The sequence below is a fragment of the Pleurodeles waltl genome, chromosome 5 (assembly GCF_031143425.1).
Source record: "Pleurodeles waltl isolate 20211129_DDA chromosome 5, aPleWal1.hap1.20221129, whole genome shotgun sequence".
Lineage (NCBI taxonomy): Eukaryota > Metazoa > Chordata > Amphibia > Caudata > Salamandridae > Pleurodeles > Pleurodeles waltl.
In genome coordinates this window covers 808764126-808783432 of record NC_090444.1, presented here as the reverse complement: position 1 = coordinate 808783432, position 19307 = coordinate 808764126, and the positions used below count along the sequence as shown (strand labels likewise).

Genomic DNA, 19307 nt, shown 5'->3' with positions numbered 1-19307 from the left:
ACCTCTGTTGTTTGGTGTTCTTATGGGTGGACTTTTCCTTGTGTTGGGGCCAGAAGTCTAATCCAAAGGGTGGAAAGGGCCATATTATTTTGTTGGCCATGGTGGTGCTGTCTGCCTACTCGGATGCATCTGTGAGTGAGGTAACGTTAGGTGCTGCACAGATGGGGTCCACAGGTGAGGAGAAGGGTTCCCCATCGGTCTCGTCATGGGCTCATGAGAGTGCAGACAGAGGGATCAAACTGAATTCAGAAGGGTGTATAACTGACAAGTCCCCCTGCAGAAGACGGTCTTTGTCAACATTCTCCCCTCGCTTTAGGCTGGTGGTGGGGGTGGTCATGTTGGACCTGACCCTCTCTGCACAGTCACCCCTAACCTTTTGCCTTTACCCTCCATTTTTTGCTGAAATCTTTTTTGCAGGCCTTAGAGATTTGTGCACTTTACCACTGTTACCAGTGCTATAGTGTTCGAGCCCTCCCCTTAAAACATTGTGAAATTGTCTTACACCCAAGTGACATACGTTGTTTACTTTTAAGTCCCTAGTAAAGAGGTACTACATTTACCCAGGGCCTGTAAATTAAATACTGCTAGGTGGCCTGCAGCACGTATTGTCCCACACACATGAGTAACCGTATAAACATGTCTCAGGCCTGCCATTGCAGTCTGTGTGTGCAGTGTAAGCTGCCAATTCAACCTGGAAAAATAAACCTTTTTCCAAGACCCAAGCCGTACTTTTTAATATATATAAGGCACCCCTAGGGTAGGCCCTGGACAGCTAAGGGAACAAGGTACAATGTGCACAGTGCAGCACACATAGAGCAAAAAACAAGGAGAAATTAAAGCATTTTTCCTTGTTGTGCCCTGTTAACGCCATACCTGGGGTGGTGCTAGAATTTGGCACTGCCTCAGGTTTACGAAAACTTGTAAATCTGGGGCAGCGTCAAAATGCAACGGGTATTGCTGTGGCACACCAACAGCAACACCCATTGCACGCAAAGTGCTGTGTGTGAAGGGGCTGTTTTTACAAGGGGTGTTAAGCCACAAAACGTGGCTTAACGCCATCTTGTAAATACAGTGCAGTGCATAGCGCCACTGGAGCATCACTAAAAGTGACGCTCCGGTGGCGCTAGAGGCTCTTCAATATGCACTTTAGTGTCATTACTCATACACACAGTTAAGTGTTGCATTCTTACAGTTCATGCACAACTCTTGCATAGTGGGTTAAACAAAGTCAAAAACGTGCAAAGTGATATGCTATGTACCTTTGTTTCCTACCTCTGAAGGCCTTTGTTTGTGCCTGACTGGAAGTGAAAATAAAAAAGTCCCTTCCTGCAGTTTGCTGTACCGAATGTGTGGGTGCTGCTAAATTGTGTCCCGGTGTTGAAACATTACACCAAGACCAATTTAGCACGTTTCCATGGGTAAGCCAATCCCAGACCTGACCTAAAAATATTTTCAAGAACCACAATCCAGTGCAATGGTAACCGTGGAATTCTTGTTTAAAGGCACCTGTTTACTGAAATGGTACAAAGCTAAACCAGTTGCAGACTGAATGGCATTCAAATGCCAATAATGTACCATATTGCTACTCAAAATGACTTATGGCAGAGGATTGTCCTACTGACAGAACCTGCACCAGAGGGGGAATCCCTGTGGGTTGGCGGATGGGGGACATCAGGTCTGGCTCCAGCTGGGCACACAGTTCATGTATAGTGGCTCGGTCAAGCCTGTATCTAAGTATAATATGTCGTTCTTCCATTGTCGACAGGTCCGCCAGCGGTCGGTACACGGGAGGATTCATCCTTCTCCTCGCAAGTCCCAGCGGACGGTGCCTAGGAAGGACAACATGGAGCACAGAGTCAAGCAAACCACAGGTTCGTTCACACAGCTTGCACAGTAAAAGATTCGCAATGCATAGAAAGGCTTGTATGAGTGGCAATGCACGGCCTAGACCTGTGTGACGCAGTTGAAATTATGCCATGTGGGCCCTTGAAATGGCGGCTGCCTGACCTGTGAAGTGTGACAGTGGGATGTGAGGTCAATGCGCTGGCGTGGCACACCGTGGCGGTAGGCGGTCGAAGACCGCGGTGCTAAGCCGCATTGGTTAACATTGAAGCCTATGGGTCTCAGGAGCCAATGACGATGTGCGCCGGCGGTCACGGTACACACCGCCGCGGTACGCACTGCCGCGGGCGTGACCGCCATTTTCTATCTGATTAATCACTCGAGACCTGATCATCCACAGGAGAGGACTTATACTGCAAGTGCTGCTGTGACCTCGGTCTGGGAGATACAATGGCTGCTGCGACTGGGGAAAGGGCCCCTGCCTTCACTTACGAAGAATTGGAGAAACTTGTTGATGGGATCCTCCCCCAGTATGCGCTACTCTACGGTCCTCCAGACCAACAGGTTAGGATACAGGGTGCACGTTGAATGGGCTATGCCTGTGTTGAGTGGGGTGTATGTAAGATGGTGGAGAGGGGAGCGAATGAGGAGTGCAACGCACGAAAGATGAGAGCATGTGCCACATGGCAAGGTTGGGGAGGGGGAGTCACTCACATCGACCATGCAGAAAAGTGATGATATTTCCTTTCCCACCCTGTACATGTCACATAGGTCAGCACCCATCAGAAGATCGAAATTTGGCGTGCCATTGCCAAGGATGTCCGGACCCTGGGGGTCCACAACAGACGGGGCACCCACTGCCGAAAGAGGTGGGAGGACATCCGCCGCGGGACCGGAAAGACCGCCGAGTCTCTGCTGGGGATGGCCTCCCAACGTAGGAGGGGTGCCAGCCGCCAATTGACCCCCCTGATGTCCCGGATCCTGGCGGTGGCCTACCCCGATTTGGATGGGCGCGTGAGGACATCACAGCAGACACAAGGGGGTGAGTATCTGCACATTCTGCTATCTTTGCGCACAGTGGAGGTGTCTGGGTTGGGGAGGAGGGCTGTGGGTAACTCTAGGCCAGGGCGCTTTCTGTAGGCTAGTCCCCTCCATTAGGCATGGCCCTGTGCCCCCGCCCCCCACCTCTGTAGGGTGCCAAGTACAGCTATCCATGGTCCTGCATCACCCATGCGTGCATTTGTCGTCCAAAGACCTGTAGGCCTAGTCACAACAACTGAGTAGTGTACCCCGATTGCGCGGCGTAGTGCTGGGGGCTTCTGTGTCTGTCCTCTCCGACAACGGTGTTGCCAATGCATGCACTCAAACTGTCTTTATTTCTCCCCCCCCCCATTTTCTTTGTCTTCCTGTTCATGTGTGCATTAGCATCATCAGGCGGAGGAGAAGTGGCATCGGCGCACGAGGGACCTGCATCTCACATGGCCCCGGAGGGCCATGCAACCGACTCCGAGTTCACCAGTGAGACGGAGGGTGAGGGGAGCTCCACAACGGGGACCCGTGGAGACGTCAGCGACACCGACACGTCCCCGGAAGGGAGCTCTCTTGCGGTGGCGGCAACATCCGTGCCCACCGCCACAACAGGTACAGCCGCCACCCAGCGCACCAGCCCCGCCCTCCCAGCAGCCCCTCAGCCTTCGCTCCGTGCCCGCTCGCCCAGGAAGGCGGGCACCTCAGGCCCTGCCCCAGTTACCCCTGCTGCCCTCTGTGAGGAGGTCATTGACCTCCTGAGGACCATCATTGTTGGGCAGTCTACCCTTTTGAATGCCATCCAGGGTGTAGAAAGGGAGGTGCATTGGAGCAATGCATACCTGGAGGGCATTCATTCGGGTCAGGCTGCCCATCAGCGATCGTTCAACGCTCTGGCCTCAGCACTGACGGCAGCCATTGTCCCTTTCTCCAGCCTCCCTCTTCTAACTGCTTCAACCCAGTCCCAATCTCCTGTTCCTCAGCCTATCCCATCCACACCATCAGACCAGCCTGCACACACCTCAACACCCAAGGGCAGCTCATCCAGACATAAGCACCACAGATCCCACAAGCATTCACCCAAGCAACATCCAGATGCAGATATGGCAACAGTCACTACCACCTCTGTGTCCCCCTCCTCCTCGTCTCCCTCCTCCCTCCCTGTCACGTCTCCACTCACACCTGCATGCACACCACCATCAGCCAGTACTTCCTTCACCAGCACACCCTCCAGTACAGTCCGCACACGTGCAGTCACCACCCCCACTGCCATTTACACGTCCCCTGTGTCCTCTCCCAGTGTGTCTGTCACCCCCTCTTCCAAAACACACAAACGCAGGCAGCCACCCACCCAACAGCCATCCACCTCACGACAGCCTCCGTCACAGGCACCTGCACCCAAAGACAGCACACTTGACTCTCCTACAACCACATCCTCTTCCTCCACTCCCATACTCACTGCACCTACCCTTCCCATTGCTCCTAAAAAACTTTTCCTCTCCAAAATTAACCTCTTTGCATCACCTGACCCACCCCCTCCATCTGGTAAGAGTCCAAAGAGCACCTCAGCCACCACCAGCCCTGCATCTAGTATGACCATTGTACAGGGCTATTGGAGTCCACCAGCTCCTAGGGCAGGGACATCGGCCAGCAGCAAGGGGACAGCCAGCCCACCCCCTGGGAAGAGGACAAAAAAAACTAAGGGCCGGCGCGAGAAGCCTGAGACGGCTGCCACCAAGGACAGTAGCCTTGCCCCGTCACCTGCCACATCATCAAAGGGAGGCAAGGGCCGGAGAGCTTCAGCGAAGGAGGGCAAGGGCAGCAGGGCGGAGAAGTCATGCAGCAGGCGAGCTGACCAGGAGGGCCCCACCAGCCCCATTCCGGGTGTGACGGACGACACCCATGGGCCCAGGACTCCATCACAGGAGGGCCCCGCAACCGCAAGGTCGGAGGGCGACTAAGCGGGGGGTCTTGGCCAGGTCTGGCTCCCTAGAAAGACAGGACAGGCACCGCTGAACAGGCCCCGCCAAGACAGGCACCGCTGAACAGGGCCCCGCCGTGAGAAGCACCGCTGAACAGGGCCCCGCCGTGAGAAGCACCACTGAACAGGGCCCCGCTGTGAGAAGCACCACTGAACAGGCCCCGCCAAGACAGGCACCGCTGAACAGGGCCCTTCCTGTCAAGCACCGGTCCGCTGGGCCCTTCCTGTCAAGCACCGCTCCGCTGGGCCCTTCATCTCAAGCAACGCTCCGCTGGGCCACTCCTGTCAAGCACCGCTCCGCTGGGCCCTTCCTGTCAAGCACCGCTCCGCTGGGCCCTTCATCTCAAGCACCGCTCCGCTGGGCCCTTCCTATCAAGCACCGCTCCGCTGGGCCCTTCCTGTCAAGCACCGCTCCGCTGGGCCCTTCATCTCAAGCACCGCTCCGCTGGGCACCGCCGTCTCAAGCACCGCTCCGCTGGGCCCTTCATCTCAAGCACCGCTCCGCTGGGCACCGCCGTCTCAAGCACCGCTGGCCCATTGACAGTGCCGGTTCTGTGTCGAGCAGGTGTTCACGAAGCACTCTGGGCACCATGCCTCCTCCTAGACCAGTGGAGTCTGTTATCCAGCTGATGGACTGTGGCTTTGCATTCCCCAGGATGGTAAAGTGGGCAACCCACCCACTGTAGAGACTTGTGAGACTGTGGCTTTGCACTCCCCAGGACGGTACAGTGGGCATGGAGGCCCCTTGTGGATCTGGCGTCGTGGACTCATGTGGCTGAGGTGTCCCCCCTTCCCTTCCCCCTGAGGTGCCTGTAGTTTTATCATCTGATGCCCCTGCAGTGTTCTCTCCAATGGTATCCGGTCTCCTGTGTGGGCTTTACCCATGTGTTTTACACATTGGCCCACGGACTATGTAAATTTAACTGACTGTGCAGGACTGATTGCCCATGTTTCAAATTTACACTATGATCATTCGTTATTTTGTATATTTCATATTGCATATTTACCACGACTTAGATGAACCTATTTTATACATAAATTTTATGGATCATTTTAATTATGTCTTTGCATTATTTCGAGGGGTTTGGGGGGTGTCACTCTGACTTGTTGCTCTGCATTGGTGTGTAGGTTTTTGGGGGGGGAGGTGGGGGGGGGTATCGCGTATGTGTGTGCCCGTAACCTTTCCTCCTCCCCCCTCCCCTGTGTCGTAGGTGCAGTACTCACCGTTGTCGTCTGCGCCAGCGTTCGTACTCGTTGTAGATGAGCAGGTAGACAATAGCTGGTAGGATGTTTAATTTGGGTTCCATGCTGTCCTCCTTCCTCGTGGAGTGTGTATAGGTGAGCGTCTCCTGTTCGTAGTCTGTTTCCGCCGTGTTTTTATCGGCGGGGCTCCCGCCCCGGAAAAGGTGGCGGATTGGTGAGTTGTGATAGGGTGGGCGGTACATTGTCTGCCGCCTGCCTGTTGGCAGTGACCGCCGCGCTGTTTGTCTGTCCCGCCGTGGCGGTCGGAGTGTTAAAGTGGCGGGCTGTGTTGGCGGTTCCCGCCAAGGTCAGAATTCCATTTTTTTGACCGCCTGCCTGTTGGCGGGTTGGCCGCCGCTTTATCACCGACCGCCAGGGTCAGAATGACCCCCTTTGTTTGCTTTTAAAAGACTTCAGACACTTTATATCACTTTTCAGTGATAGCTCTACATTTACTTATTGCATTTTTTATCGTTTTGACCTGCATTTATCCAGATAAATATTATATATTTTTCTAAACCCTGTGTGGTGTATTTTTGTGGTGCTATATTGTGTTATTGTATGATTTATTGCACAAATACTTTAGACATTGCCTTCTAAGTTAAGCCTGCCTGCTCAGTGCCAAGCTACCAGAGGGTGGGCACAGAATACTTTGGATTGTGTGTGACTTAACCTGACTAGAGTGAGGGTCCTTGTTTGGATGGGGGTAACCTGACTGCCCACCAAAGACCCCATTTCTAACACATACTAAAGAAATACATAATCACCAAAGGTGAGGTAAAGCTTTATATCAAATTAAATCGTACAAGCATAAGGAATAGAAGAATCTCAGTAGCAGCAATGCAAAAGATGAGGAACAGAATCTGATGGTCAGTACAAAAGTTGCAGTCTTCTTGCCTAATTATTTGAAAGTGACTCCAATCTAAATGCCCAAACTAAGCTATAGGGAAAATCTTAATTATCTCTCCTAAAATATAGAGGAAAATGGAAATAATCATAAAGTGTCAGCATGACAGAAACCTCAGTAGACCTTCTGATAGAGAAGTGTACACAGCATAATGCCACTCAACCAGATTAAAAATAGAGAGGCCTGTACCACTCTAAGGGCCAGATGTATCAAAGAATTTTGCATTCCCAAACGGTGTGAATTGCAAAATTCGGCCGTTTGCTAATGCAAAATCACCTTTTTGAATGTAAGAAAGGCATTCGCAGTGCAATTTTAAAGAATCGCTAAAAGAGAGATTCCTTAAAATTGCGACCCCATTTAGAGAATCACAATTTGCGATCTCTCTAAATGCAGCATCGCAAATAAGGAATCCTTATTTGCGATTTCTTAAGCACATGTATGAAGCAATTCCTTAATGCGAATTGGGCATTAAGGAATCGCTATGACCACCAAATTGAACTTGGTGGGAACCATGTACAAATTTTAAACATGCTTTAAAAATGCATTTTTAAAATTGACATGTAACACACACATGCCCTTTTGGCATGTGTGCACCTTACATGTCTTCCAAAATTGTTTTGGGGTGCAGCAGCGGGGGCCTTAGGCCCCCAGCACCCTGGTGTTTGCATTTCCCAAATTGCCAATTCCAGTAAGGAATTCGCAATTTGGGAAATGCAAAAAATTCGCAAATGTGGGCCGACAGGCCCATAGGTGTGAATGGGGGCTGTATCGCAATTTGAGATTCGGTAATAGCATTTGCGATTTTTAAGAAATCGCTATTACCGAATCGCAAATATGATACATAGCATTTTGCAACTCAGAAATAGCGATTTCTTAAACATCGATATTTCCGAATCGCAAAAGGCTTTTTTGATACATCTGGCCCTAAGTTTCAGGGGAATCCGCTCTAGTAAAAAATGAAAAGGGGTCTGCTGCTGTCTAGCAAACTGAATACTAATTGAGACCTTGTAGAACCTTCAAGCATTCACGTCATCAGCACCAGTAATTTTCCATCTTCTGTGCTCAAAAGGACCATGCAATTCCCACCAGTCTTTCATCCCCCATAAAAGCATTGAGAAAACCTTGGGTGTCTCCCAAATCATGGTGCACACAGGGGAGTCTTTCTTTTCCCAGTATGTTAGCGCTCCTTGTCCTTGCCAACATATCCTCCCTCAACCCACTACCTCTAACACACTACATGGCTTTCATTAACTGTAGACTCATGCAGACGCACCTGCAAATAGAAAATAATACAACACGAGCAAAACTCTATGTTGAAAGTTAAGCATAGGAAAAACATTTCAGGCCTTCACTTGCGCTAACTTAATAAACAATTCAGTACATGTTTGAGATACATAGTTATGTGCGCATTTCTTTTCATAGATGTAATATTATCAGGAATACAGGTGATTATAAATCTCTCCATTGTAATACTCAATGCAAATACATGTGTATAAATACATACACATTATAGTTCAACTGACTAAAGTCGTTATAAAAGCATACATGTAAAAGTTACCCTAAGACTTGTGAATGCACCCTCAATAAAATGATTTTGAGACATCACTTGACATTAGTCATATTAAAGCATATGGTAAGTTTGTTGATTGCACTCTATATGACACTACTGCAGCATATAATGGAACAGACAAGTTATGTGTTCTCAATAATGTATGTATGTATTGGTATTTATTCAGTATCAAACTAGCTGTGAAACAAGAGAGCGCTGAACCTTACATGAGGGGTTGAGAGAAGATCTTACACAGCATACATCAAGTGGGAATTGCATAAATGACTTTACACACATTTAGGCACAGGAAAATTAAGTGATTGTCCAGAATCACATGAAGTTGGGCTTAGCGCAGAGGCCAGGATGAGAATCCTGAACCTTCAGGCTCAGTCATGTGACTTTATGGATTCAGTCACATTGTGAACAACACCCATCTGAATGCAAAAATGGCCAGTGTCCTGATCCACCAATGGAAAACAATCCTCTATATGATATTCTAGAGACTTGAAATTGTGAATTCAGCCAGTGCTGGATTTAGATTTTAAATGTCAATATTAAATTGTAGCGTAAACAATTATTGCCGAACAGCTATGATGCCTTTATGTATTGAATGGCAGTAATTATGTCTCATATGCACATTCTACCATTTGAAGTACTGATACAGGTTTGCAATCATTCAAGTATTATATGATGGGTGTTCCCTACTGTTATGAAAGAAGGTTCGGATTTAGCAATGATATTAATTTACATGTTGGTAGTGAGCTCAGTTTTGACGGTCCAATATCAGTATAGGTGATAATTGTAGAGAGCCACCCGGACTCTCTTTATGGTGCCTCAGGTTCCGCCATCCGGATGGAAGGCGGAACTGAGGTTAGGTAATAAATCAGGGGCTGCGCTGACGCAGTTTCCCTTTATGTCCAGAACTAGTGTGCACGTGTGGTCTTTTATTCGCCGACAACGCACACTGCATCTCACCACATTACAGTGGCGACAAGCGGGTCCCGCTACCCACGCAAGGCAAGACAGGTCCGCGACGATGGTAAAAGAAAAAAAAAGAAGAAGGAACAGCGACCGGCACAGCGCCGTGCTGGGTGAAGTGCCGAGGAGCGTGTGGCCAGGCGGGCGCACGTCCGACCGGAGAGGAAGTGCGCCACGCCATGCTGGGAGTGATGCGCCTCGCCTCTCCCCTCCAGCACGAGTCCTCCAGCTGTGCCCCGGTATGCGCTAAGGGAAAAGAACAAAGGAAATGTAAGTGGCCTCACCTCTGGCGCTAAGATAAACTCGGCGCTCTCACCCTGTGGCCTGGCAACACCTGACACCAATGCGACGCTCAGGCTGTGCTCCCCAGGGAGGGGAACACAGCATACAGAGCCAGAGGGGCAGAAGCCCCAGACAAGTAAGGAGAAGGGGCAGAGAGCCCAGAGAGAGAGAGGAAAAAAAGGGGAGAGAATGACACTTGAAAAAAAAAAAAAAAAGAGAGGCACTAGAAAAAAATATATAAGAATAACCAACTGCAGGCCCAGAGGAAAAAAAAAAAAGGAGAGGTGGCACACCACGTGCATGACATAGCACACTCTAGAGAGAAGGCAACATTGAAAAAAAAAGAAATACCACTATCATTAAAAAGGGATCACAACAAAAGAGCATGCAGGACAACAACAAAGTGCCTACGTAACATAAGACATAATGAGTGCCCCACCACAGGAAAAACCCCAGCTGCCTGTGCAAGCAGCCGCCAGTGTCCACTCCGCAGTCACTGCAATTGCGCTGCCCCCGTTAAGCCAACTGATTTATCCAGCCACAGCATCGCCAAGATGGCGCCTATGGTTAAACCGGTTAGAAAACTACTTCTGCGCCACAAGAGAGATAGACTGGGCCATGCGCAGATCGCTCATGCTGCTTATGGGAGGAGACGAACTGCAAGAACTGTTCGATGCACTCCCAAACACAGGTGATAAGGCAGACTTCAACGCGGCAGTGGAAGCCCTGAACAAGCATTTTGACCCACAGCTAAACTCAGACTTGGAACGCTTTAAACTCCGGCAGGCTCAGCAAACGGATGTTGAGTCAATGGACATGTTCTATGCACGACTCAGGAAGCTAGCAAGCTCGTGTGTAGGCCTCAATCAACAAGAGGAGATTAAGGCACAGATTATTTAGGGATACCGGTCGAATGCACTAAGGAAGATCATCCTACGACAACAAGGCATGCCCCTCGACGACATCTTGGTTCTGGCACGATCGCACGAACTATCAGCGATGTGGGCGGATGCCATGACGGCAGTAAGAGGACAGTCACTGGCAGCTGCGTCGACAACACGGCCAGTCCAGGTGAAAGAAGAGCAGATAGACGCCATCCAAGCTCGTCAACCGCCAGGGCGCAAAACGGACTCTGGCAGACAGAGCGCGCGCACCTGCAGAAACTGCGGGTATGAACACAAATCACCAATGGGGTGCCCGGCGAAGGGAAAAACGTGTGATAAGTGTGGCAAAGACAACCACTTCGCAAAAGTGTGTAGGTCAGGAAGAGGCTGGCAAGCAAACCAGAAAGGAAGGGACGCAAAGATTAGAAGCGCAACCAAAGAAACAGATGAACCCGGCGAAACCACAGTTCAAAGAACCCTAGTCTTCGAAGAAGACGAGGATGAAGACATTTTTGTGATCCCGTTCACCGGTGGGAGACAACAAAAGAAACAACCACCGCCCATGAGCAACATCCAAGTCAACGGCACATCAGCGATGGTGCTCACAGATACAGGAGCATCCGTGAACGTAATGGATGACACTCTATTCAGGCAGTTGACCCCAACACCATCGCTCGCCCCAATGACCACTAAGGTATATAACAACGGGGGCCGAGAGCCGCTTCCTTTAAAGGGCACGGTGGAAGTGGCAATATCCAGTGGGCATGTGTCAACAAACGCCAAATTCTATGTGGTGACTGGAGACCGAGGCACTCTGTTGGGGTGCCACACAGCGGAAGAGCTAGAGTTAGTATTCTTCGCGCGACAAGTATATGACTCCCACGCTGAGTGCCTGATTAAAAAATTTCTGAAACTTTTTGAGGGGTTGGGACGACTCAAAGGTACAAGTGTCAAGCTAAACATAGACCACAGAGTTACACCTGTTGCCCTACGACACAGACATGTACCGTTCCATTTGCGACCAGCCGTGGAGAAGGAGCTATAGCTGCTTGAAGACCAAGGAGTGATTGAGAAAGTCTAAGGACCTACACCATGGGTCTTGCCGTTAGTGATAGCGCTGAATCCTAAGCAACCTGGCGCCAGCCGTCTCTGTGTCAGTATACGCATGCCTAACAAGGCCATTAAAAGAGAGAGGCACATAACACCTACAATGGATGACATCATAGCAGATCTGAATGGGGCGCAGTGGTTCTCAAAATTAGACCTCAATGCCGGGTATCATCAGCTGGAGCTGGAACCGGATAGCAGGAACATCACGACATTTTCAACACACGTGGGGCTTCGACGATACAAGAGACTAAGCTTTGGGGTATCTTCGGCAGCCGAAGTGTTCCAAAATGTAATTAGAGAGACACTGTCAGGACTGCAAGGGGTGATCAATCTGAGCGACGATATCCTCATCTACTCCAAGACCAGAGAAGAACATCATCGACATCTCAGGGCTACACTGCAGAGGTTATCGGAAGCAAGGCTAACACTCCACAAGAAGAAGTGCACATTTTATCAGACGTCGGTGGAGTTTTTTGGCTATGCCTTCTCAAAAGACGGGCTACAGGTGGAGCCAAGCAAACCTCACAGAAGCTTCCTGGGTATGGCAACCTATTGCAGACGGTTCATTCCGCAACTTGCGACCATGGCGGAACCTCTCAGACAGCTCACAAAAACTGGGCATCAGTGGGAATGGAGCCCAACAGCGGACAAGGCGTTTGCTGTCATTAAGACCGTGCTCCTAGACAAGTCAACAATGGCTTACTTTAACCCTCACCGACGTACCGAGGTGGTAGTCGACGCAAGTCCAGTAGGGCTTGGCGCTGTTCTTCTCCAGGAACAGAACCCGCAGGAGTGGGTTCCTGTTGCGTATGCGAGCAGAGCATTATCCTCAGTCGAAACCCGATATCCCAGATAGAACGAGAGGCTGTGGCGATTTGTTGGCCGTGCAAACGTTTTCACCTGTATTTGTATGAACAAGAATTCCAGATGGGGACCGATCACAAGCCCCTCGTCGCACTATTTGCCGGGTGTCCTCGCCTGGCACCCCCGTGAATTGAGCGGTGGACTGTTCTGCTGCAGCCTTATCGTTTACTGTCATCTATCGACCAGGGGTGAACAACCCTGCAGATTATTTGTCTCACCACCCATTCCCAATAACCACTGATGACTCTCAAGAGAAAGATGAGGAGAGCACTGAGGTGTTTGTCAACATGGTGATACATGTCCCAATGCCTTGGTGTAAGAGACATTGTGGACGCTACCAAGGTGGACACAACACTAAATCAAGTCATGGAAGCACTGAATCACAGGAAATGGAAGCTTTTCCTGGAAAAGACAAAGGAGGCCAATCACGAGTGCAAAGTAGCGATGAAGGGGATGTGGAGGGTGCAAGATGAGTTGTCCACGGATGGTCACGGTTTGGTTCTTCGAGGAAGGAGAATTGTACTGCCTCAGAGTTTGTGGGCTAGATTCATGGAATTAGCAGATCAGGGCCATCAAGGGGCCGCGAAGACCAAAGCAAGACTGCGGGCAAAGGTGTGGTTCCCGGGCATGGACAGTCAGGTGGACGAGTTGGTGGGGAAATGCCACTCATGTGTCATCACATCAGGAGAACCACCCAGCTGCCCAATATTCACTGAGCCGGCGAGTCAGAAGCCATGGACAAAAATTTGTATGGATTTTGGGAGTTTCCCGGATGGGCGGCTGACCGTCGTCCTCATGGACTCCTACACAAAGTTTCCTGTTGTTGACGTTGTATCATCCACAGCATTTGGGCATGTGAGACCAGGGCTTCAAAAGGCCTTCGCCATGTTTGGGCTCCCTGATGAAATCAGAACGGACAATGGGTCCATGGACAGGAATTTCGATCTTACCTGGAAATGCTGGCTATACATCATCGCAAGGTCATGCCCTACTGGCCGCGGGCTAATGGGGACGTTGAGAGGTTTATGCAGACCCTAAACCGAGCACTCAGAATAGGTGTTGAACAAAGAGCAGACAGTGAGCAATGTCTACAGCACTTTCTGGGTGCTTATCGCCAAACACCTCACAGCACCACAGAATGTGCGCCTGCCGTGCTGATGTTCAAAGTCCCGCCTCGTGATTACATCCCATCTGGTCCTCAATGGACGTCGCCAGAGCTGGATGTCGAAGCCACCCAGCGGCACTGAGAACGCACGAATCAAAAGGCCACGGAATGATGGCGTGGTCGATACCGGGGTTTTCAGGAAGGAGATATGGTGGTAGTGAAAAACCGCCGGCCTGGAGGGAAGTTCCAAACTCCGTTTGAGCCCAAACCCTGGCAGATCATCCGTGTGAGGGGTGCAATGATAACAGCAGCCCGAGGCTGGCAGAGAGTAACCAGAAACATATCGCACTTCAGGAGAGCAGGGGTCACATCCGAGGAAGAAGTAGAAGTCAAGGACTCGATGGCTGTGCCCCAGGCTGAGGAGGTATGGATAGAGGAGTCTCCGATAGTGGCGCCCAGGGCCCGACACCATCAGGGTGATGACGCTGGCCAGGAAGAATCGATCCCCAGAGGTGGACGTTATCACCTATGACCCAACCGGGTGCCGAGCAGCCAGCTCAAAGACTTTGGGGGTCATTCTGACCTTGGCGGTAAAGCCGCAGTCGGAAAAGGGAAGCTGGCGGTTTCCCGCCGGTTTCCCGCTGGCCCAGGGAGCCCGCCATGGCGGCGCTGCTTGCAGCACCGCCATGGGGATTCCAACCGCCTTCCCGCCAGCCTGTTTCTGGCGGTGTCCACCACCGGAACCAGGATGGCGGGAACGGGTGCCGTGGGGCCCCTGGGGGCCCCTGCACTGCCCATGCCACTGGCATGGCCAGTGCAGGGGCCCCCTAACAGGGCCCCACAAAGATTTTCACTGTCTGTTTAGCAGACAGTGAAAATCGCGACGGGTGCCACTGCACCCCTCGCACCCCTTCAACACCGCCGGCTCCATTCCGAGCCAGCTTCATTGTTGAAGGGGTTGTCCCGCTGGGCCGGCCGGCGGTCTTCTGGCGGTCGCCCCCCGGCCCAGCGGGAAAGCCGGAATGACCGCCGCGGTCTTTTGACCGCGGTGCGGTCTTTCGGCGGGAACCGCTTGGCGGGCGGCGACCGCCGACCGCCGCGGTCAGAATGACCGCCTTTGTCTGTAACCTGGGTCCCTAGGAACTAATGTTGGGGCATTGCTGCCTGTTCACCCGACGGGTGTTATACCCAGGACTTTTTATATTTTGGCATGGTTCTGTTCGGTTATTATGGCGTTTTCTTTCTCATTCCTGCGTTTCTGGTTCTCTGGTATTTTTTGTTTGTTGATGTCTCAACCAATCTGTTGTGGGATTACTTTTGATTGGATATGGCCTGTATGTGCATTTCTTTTTTCTTCTGTGTGAAGTAAAACATGGGAGGGATGTAGAGAGCCACCCTGACTCTCCTTTATGGTGCCTCAGATTCCGCCATCCGGATGGAAGGCGGAACCGAGGTTAGGTAATAAATCAGGGGCTGCGCTGACGCAGTTTCCCTTTAAGTCCAGAACTAGTGTACACGTGTGGTCTTTTATTTGCCGACACCGCACACTGCATCTCACCACATTACAATAATGACGATATACTGATTGTGTACTTCTACTAATGTTCGAATTTATATAGATGTTTTGTGTTTTAACGTACTTTGTGTATAGTGAAGAAATATTATTTCCACGTGATTTTACCGTTCATTTTTTGTAACTGAAGAAATGCATTCTAGTGACTCATAGTGATCACGTCCTGAATATATTAATGCTAAAACCTGTTCAGATGTTGCGTGGATATTTTATTCAGAAAAATGCCTTTTGCTGCCTAACGAAACATGCTATGTGTGCATTTCAAACATGATTAATTGTTATTTTCGTTCCCTTCTAGTATTACTATTCCATAAAGGACATATCTGTAGGAGGCATGTGCATCTGCTACGGTCATGCAAGAGCCTGTCCACTGAATCCGGCAACCAATGTAGGTATACCAGTGTACGATTTCCACATAACTGCGGTGGAGCATTCAATCTAAGACATGATCATTACACAGTTTGTGCTTAGATAGATAAAACGTGCCACCAAGTGTGACTACACTTGAGAGAAACAGTGAATTCAGCCACGTGGATGATCTTTGATATCAACAATTACACGGTCATTAAGCCCTCCCACCCCAAATAAGTACTTGGGCCCAACGATTTTTATGAGGCCGGCTCCGGTACTGCTAGGGTTGCCCAATATCAAGGCTGCATAGCCTTGATTTCACATCATTCCTTTCTTCCCCCACTTTGCACTTTTTGTCTTCCTAGGCTCCTTTCTAATCCCGGCATATTAGTCCTATAACTCGATGCGTAAGTACAATTGATACAGACCAGCCAACTGTTAGCCCTACGGAGATGGACGTCAATTCACCAAAATTCCAAAGACAGAGGACGTGACATCAAATGGCATTTCATCTTTACCTTCACTCACACACCTTACAAAAAACACACATTCCACACACTATCTTTCACATAAGCACTCTTTCTCCCACAAACATGCACACAACATACATTTAAAAGTGTTTTTACATACCTTAGCTACCAAGGAGGGTCATGTTCCAGCTAACTGTACTCCATATTGTTTTACACTACTATATTATCACAGTGTAATAAAAAAACTGAATGACAACAAGGAATTGGATCCCCAAGCAACGTCCATAAGGACGAGCTGCCGCTGTGATCCTTGCACTTACTTTGCCATCTCTGAGTCCATGGATCGCAGAGGCAGTACCAGGGGTCGCAAGCTGCAAGTTGGGAGTCACAGCTGCAAACACTGGCGACCCCTAAATGACGTCCATGCCTACAGGCCCTTAAGGGGCCATGGCTTTGTTCACAAGAGAGAGGCATTGTAAAGTCCCCACCTCCCTCACAAAACAAACAAAGCTTCCGAGGCAAGGTTGTGGGGGAGCCAGGGCGGCTTCTCCGCTAAGGTGGGGATGCATCACCCCACTGGATTGTGGGGAAAGGAAAAATAAAATGATAATAACGTGATGTTTTTATCATTTTATTTTTCCTGGGAGTAAGGGACAGGACTGGGCTGGAGGGAGGGAGGGGGCCATAAGAGGGCTTTTGCTTCACAAAGTGAACATGTCTCTTTTGCCGGCCGTGGTAAGCCAGCCTGACAGACATGCGTACTTTGAATGATCTCTACCTGGCTGTATTGCACAGACGAAAGGAGCACATGCCCAGGCCCCCAATCCCAGTCTGAGTGGTGAACCAGGCTGCTCAGACCTATCACGACGCTGCTGTCATGCTGATGACAGCAGCGTCGCGATTGACCGGAAGCCTTTGTGCGGCCAGAAAGAGGGAAAGGACGAGGGCGGAGGGGAAACAAATTTGTCTCCCCCAAAGGTAAGCTTATCTTTTATTTTTTATTTATTTATTTTTCAAACGCCATCCCTGTCCCGCCCCATCACCCCCTTTGAGTGGCAACTGCCACTGTTTCACACTCATTTTTGGACATCAGCTGTGCAGAACCTACAAACAATTAGCTGGAAACCTGCTTTCTGAAGGGGCTTCTAGCTTACTATGTGCACACCTTGTGATCTCGGCTCTTCATCGGACAACCGTGTACAGGGAGCCGATATCATGTGGCTGACAGTGGTCCCATCCTGTGAGTTTGAAGGTCAGAGCCTGATTTAAAAAGGTAAACTTACACTTTCATCTAAGTTTAGAATTGTAGTATTTGTACAAGTGCGGAGTCTCAGCACATAAAACCATAGCTCTTTTTGTGTGCGGAGACTCAGAACTCTTAAAGATATCACTTGAAAATCTCTTAGTGAATAGAAAACAATCGTAAACTTACATGAAATTGTAAGTTTACCTTTGTGAATCAGGCCCTGTTTTGTTACCCTATCTTGGTGGGATGTTTTACAAAAGGTTCTGTCCCCCCCCCAAGCAAACACCATCTGATGCTGTTTGCCGTGGTAGCGGCATAGGTAGGTACTACAGAAAGAGATTTAATGTCACTTCCATAAGAAAAAAAAGTTTAGTTACTGTATCACAATTTCATATTGTAAATGCTTATGTTTCTTCATTTCCATTGGCTTTGTATTCATGGGAATGAGTAAACGCTGTTTGTGGCTGAATAATCTCTCATAAACATAAACGAGACATCATGAATGTCTGGACCCATGGGAGACAGGTATTTAGAATTCACCAGGTGGGAATTTGGATGGATCTACAGGAGGCAGGTTTTTGAGTTTCTCAGAGAGGAATTTAGAGAAAGTTATGAGCTCAACAAGGACCACCTAGGTCTATTTCCTTTAGGGGTACAGTCACATGGGATGGGTTGACTTGCTTCCCAAATCGGGCGATGGTGCACAACATAAAAGCATTAACTGCACCAGATTTTGGGGGTCATTCTGGCCCTGGCGGTCCATGACCGCCATGGAGGAGGGCGGCGGAAGCACCGCCAACAGGCTGGCGGTGCTTCCTGGGCGATTCTGACCGTGGCGGTAAAGCCGCGGTCAGAAAAGGGGAGCCGGCGGTTTCCCGCCGGTTTCCCGCTGACCCAGGGTATCCGCCATAGCGGCGCTGCTTGCAGCACCGCCATGGGGATTCCGACCACCTTCCCGCCAGCCTGTTTCTGGCGGTGTCCACCCCCAGAACCAGGATGGCGGGAACGGGTGTCGTGGGGCCCCTGGGGCCCATGCCACTGGCATGGGCAGTGCAGGGGCCCCCTAACAGGGCCCCACAAAGATTTTCACTGTCTGCTTTGCAGACAGTGAAAATCGCGACGGGTGCCACTGCACCCGTCGCACCCCTGCAACTCCGCTGGCTCCATTCCGAGCCGGCTTCATTGTTGAAGGGGCTTTCCCGCTGGGCCGGTCGGCGGTCTTCTGGCAGTCGCCCGCCGGCCCAGCGGGAAAGCCAGAATGGCCGCCGCGGTCTTTCGGCCGGAACCGCTTGGCGGGCGGCGACCGCCGCGGTCAGAATGACCGCCATAGTTTTTTCATCTGCACATTCTAGAGCCAAACTGGATGGGTTTGAACGTTATTAAAAGACTGTTTGACTACATGTGCGGGCATGCATTGTGGAAGAGGGGGCCAAAGTTGCTAGAACTAAGGTGTATCCAGTGTGCAAAATCTTGTTAATTGAATACATCGTCACCTGCTCATTAAGGAAGCTGTTGATTTAGTTTCCAAAGACCGGAATTAGCAGCTGGGTGCCCTGCTAACACACACACACAAGACTAATAGAGCAGCAATATATAGCTCCCCCACCAAGACCTACCCTTCTGAAGAATACTGAATGTATAAAACATATATCAAAGGTTACCAAACACTGGTCTGCACTTAAACATGCAAGCAACCACTTTCTACAGTGATTAACAGACTTTTTGACTACATATACCAGCATGCTTTGTGGTGGACTGGGACAGTTACCGGAACGAACTGCTCTTGATGCACTCAAGTTGAGGTAGGGTTTAGCATGGAGCAACTGATCAAAGGTACTATTTGTAGCTTTGGTGACAACAACAGGACGGGTTTCCCCAAATGAATGAATACCAAAAC

The 19307-nt window shown here is 50.1% G+C and overlaps 1 protein-coding gene across 7 annotated transcripts in view; it reads left to right on the top strand.

Annotated features, from left to right (window-relative positions):
- Positions 1-19307, top strand: part of LAMA2 (laminin subunit alpha 2) — a 3379260-nt gene that overhangs the window by 1018710 nt on the left and 2341243 nt on the right. For all 7 annotated transcript variants that reach the window (XM_069234829.1, XM_069234828.1, XM_069234823.1 and 4 more), the window contains exon 6: positions 15642-15731. In XM_069234829.1, coding sequence (XP_069090930.1) covers positions 15642-15731 — 90 coding nt within the window. The remainder of the gene's footprint in view (positions 1-15641; positions 15732-19307) is intronic.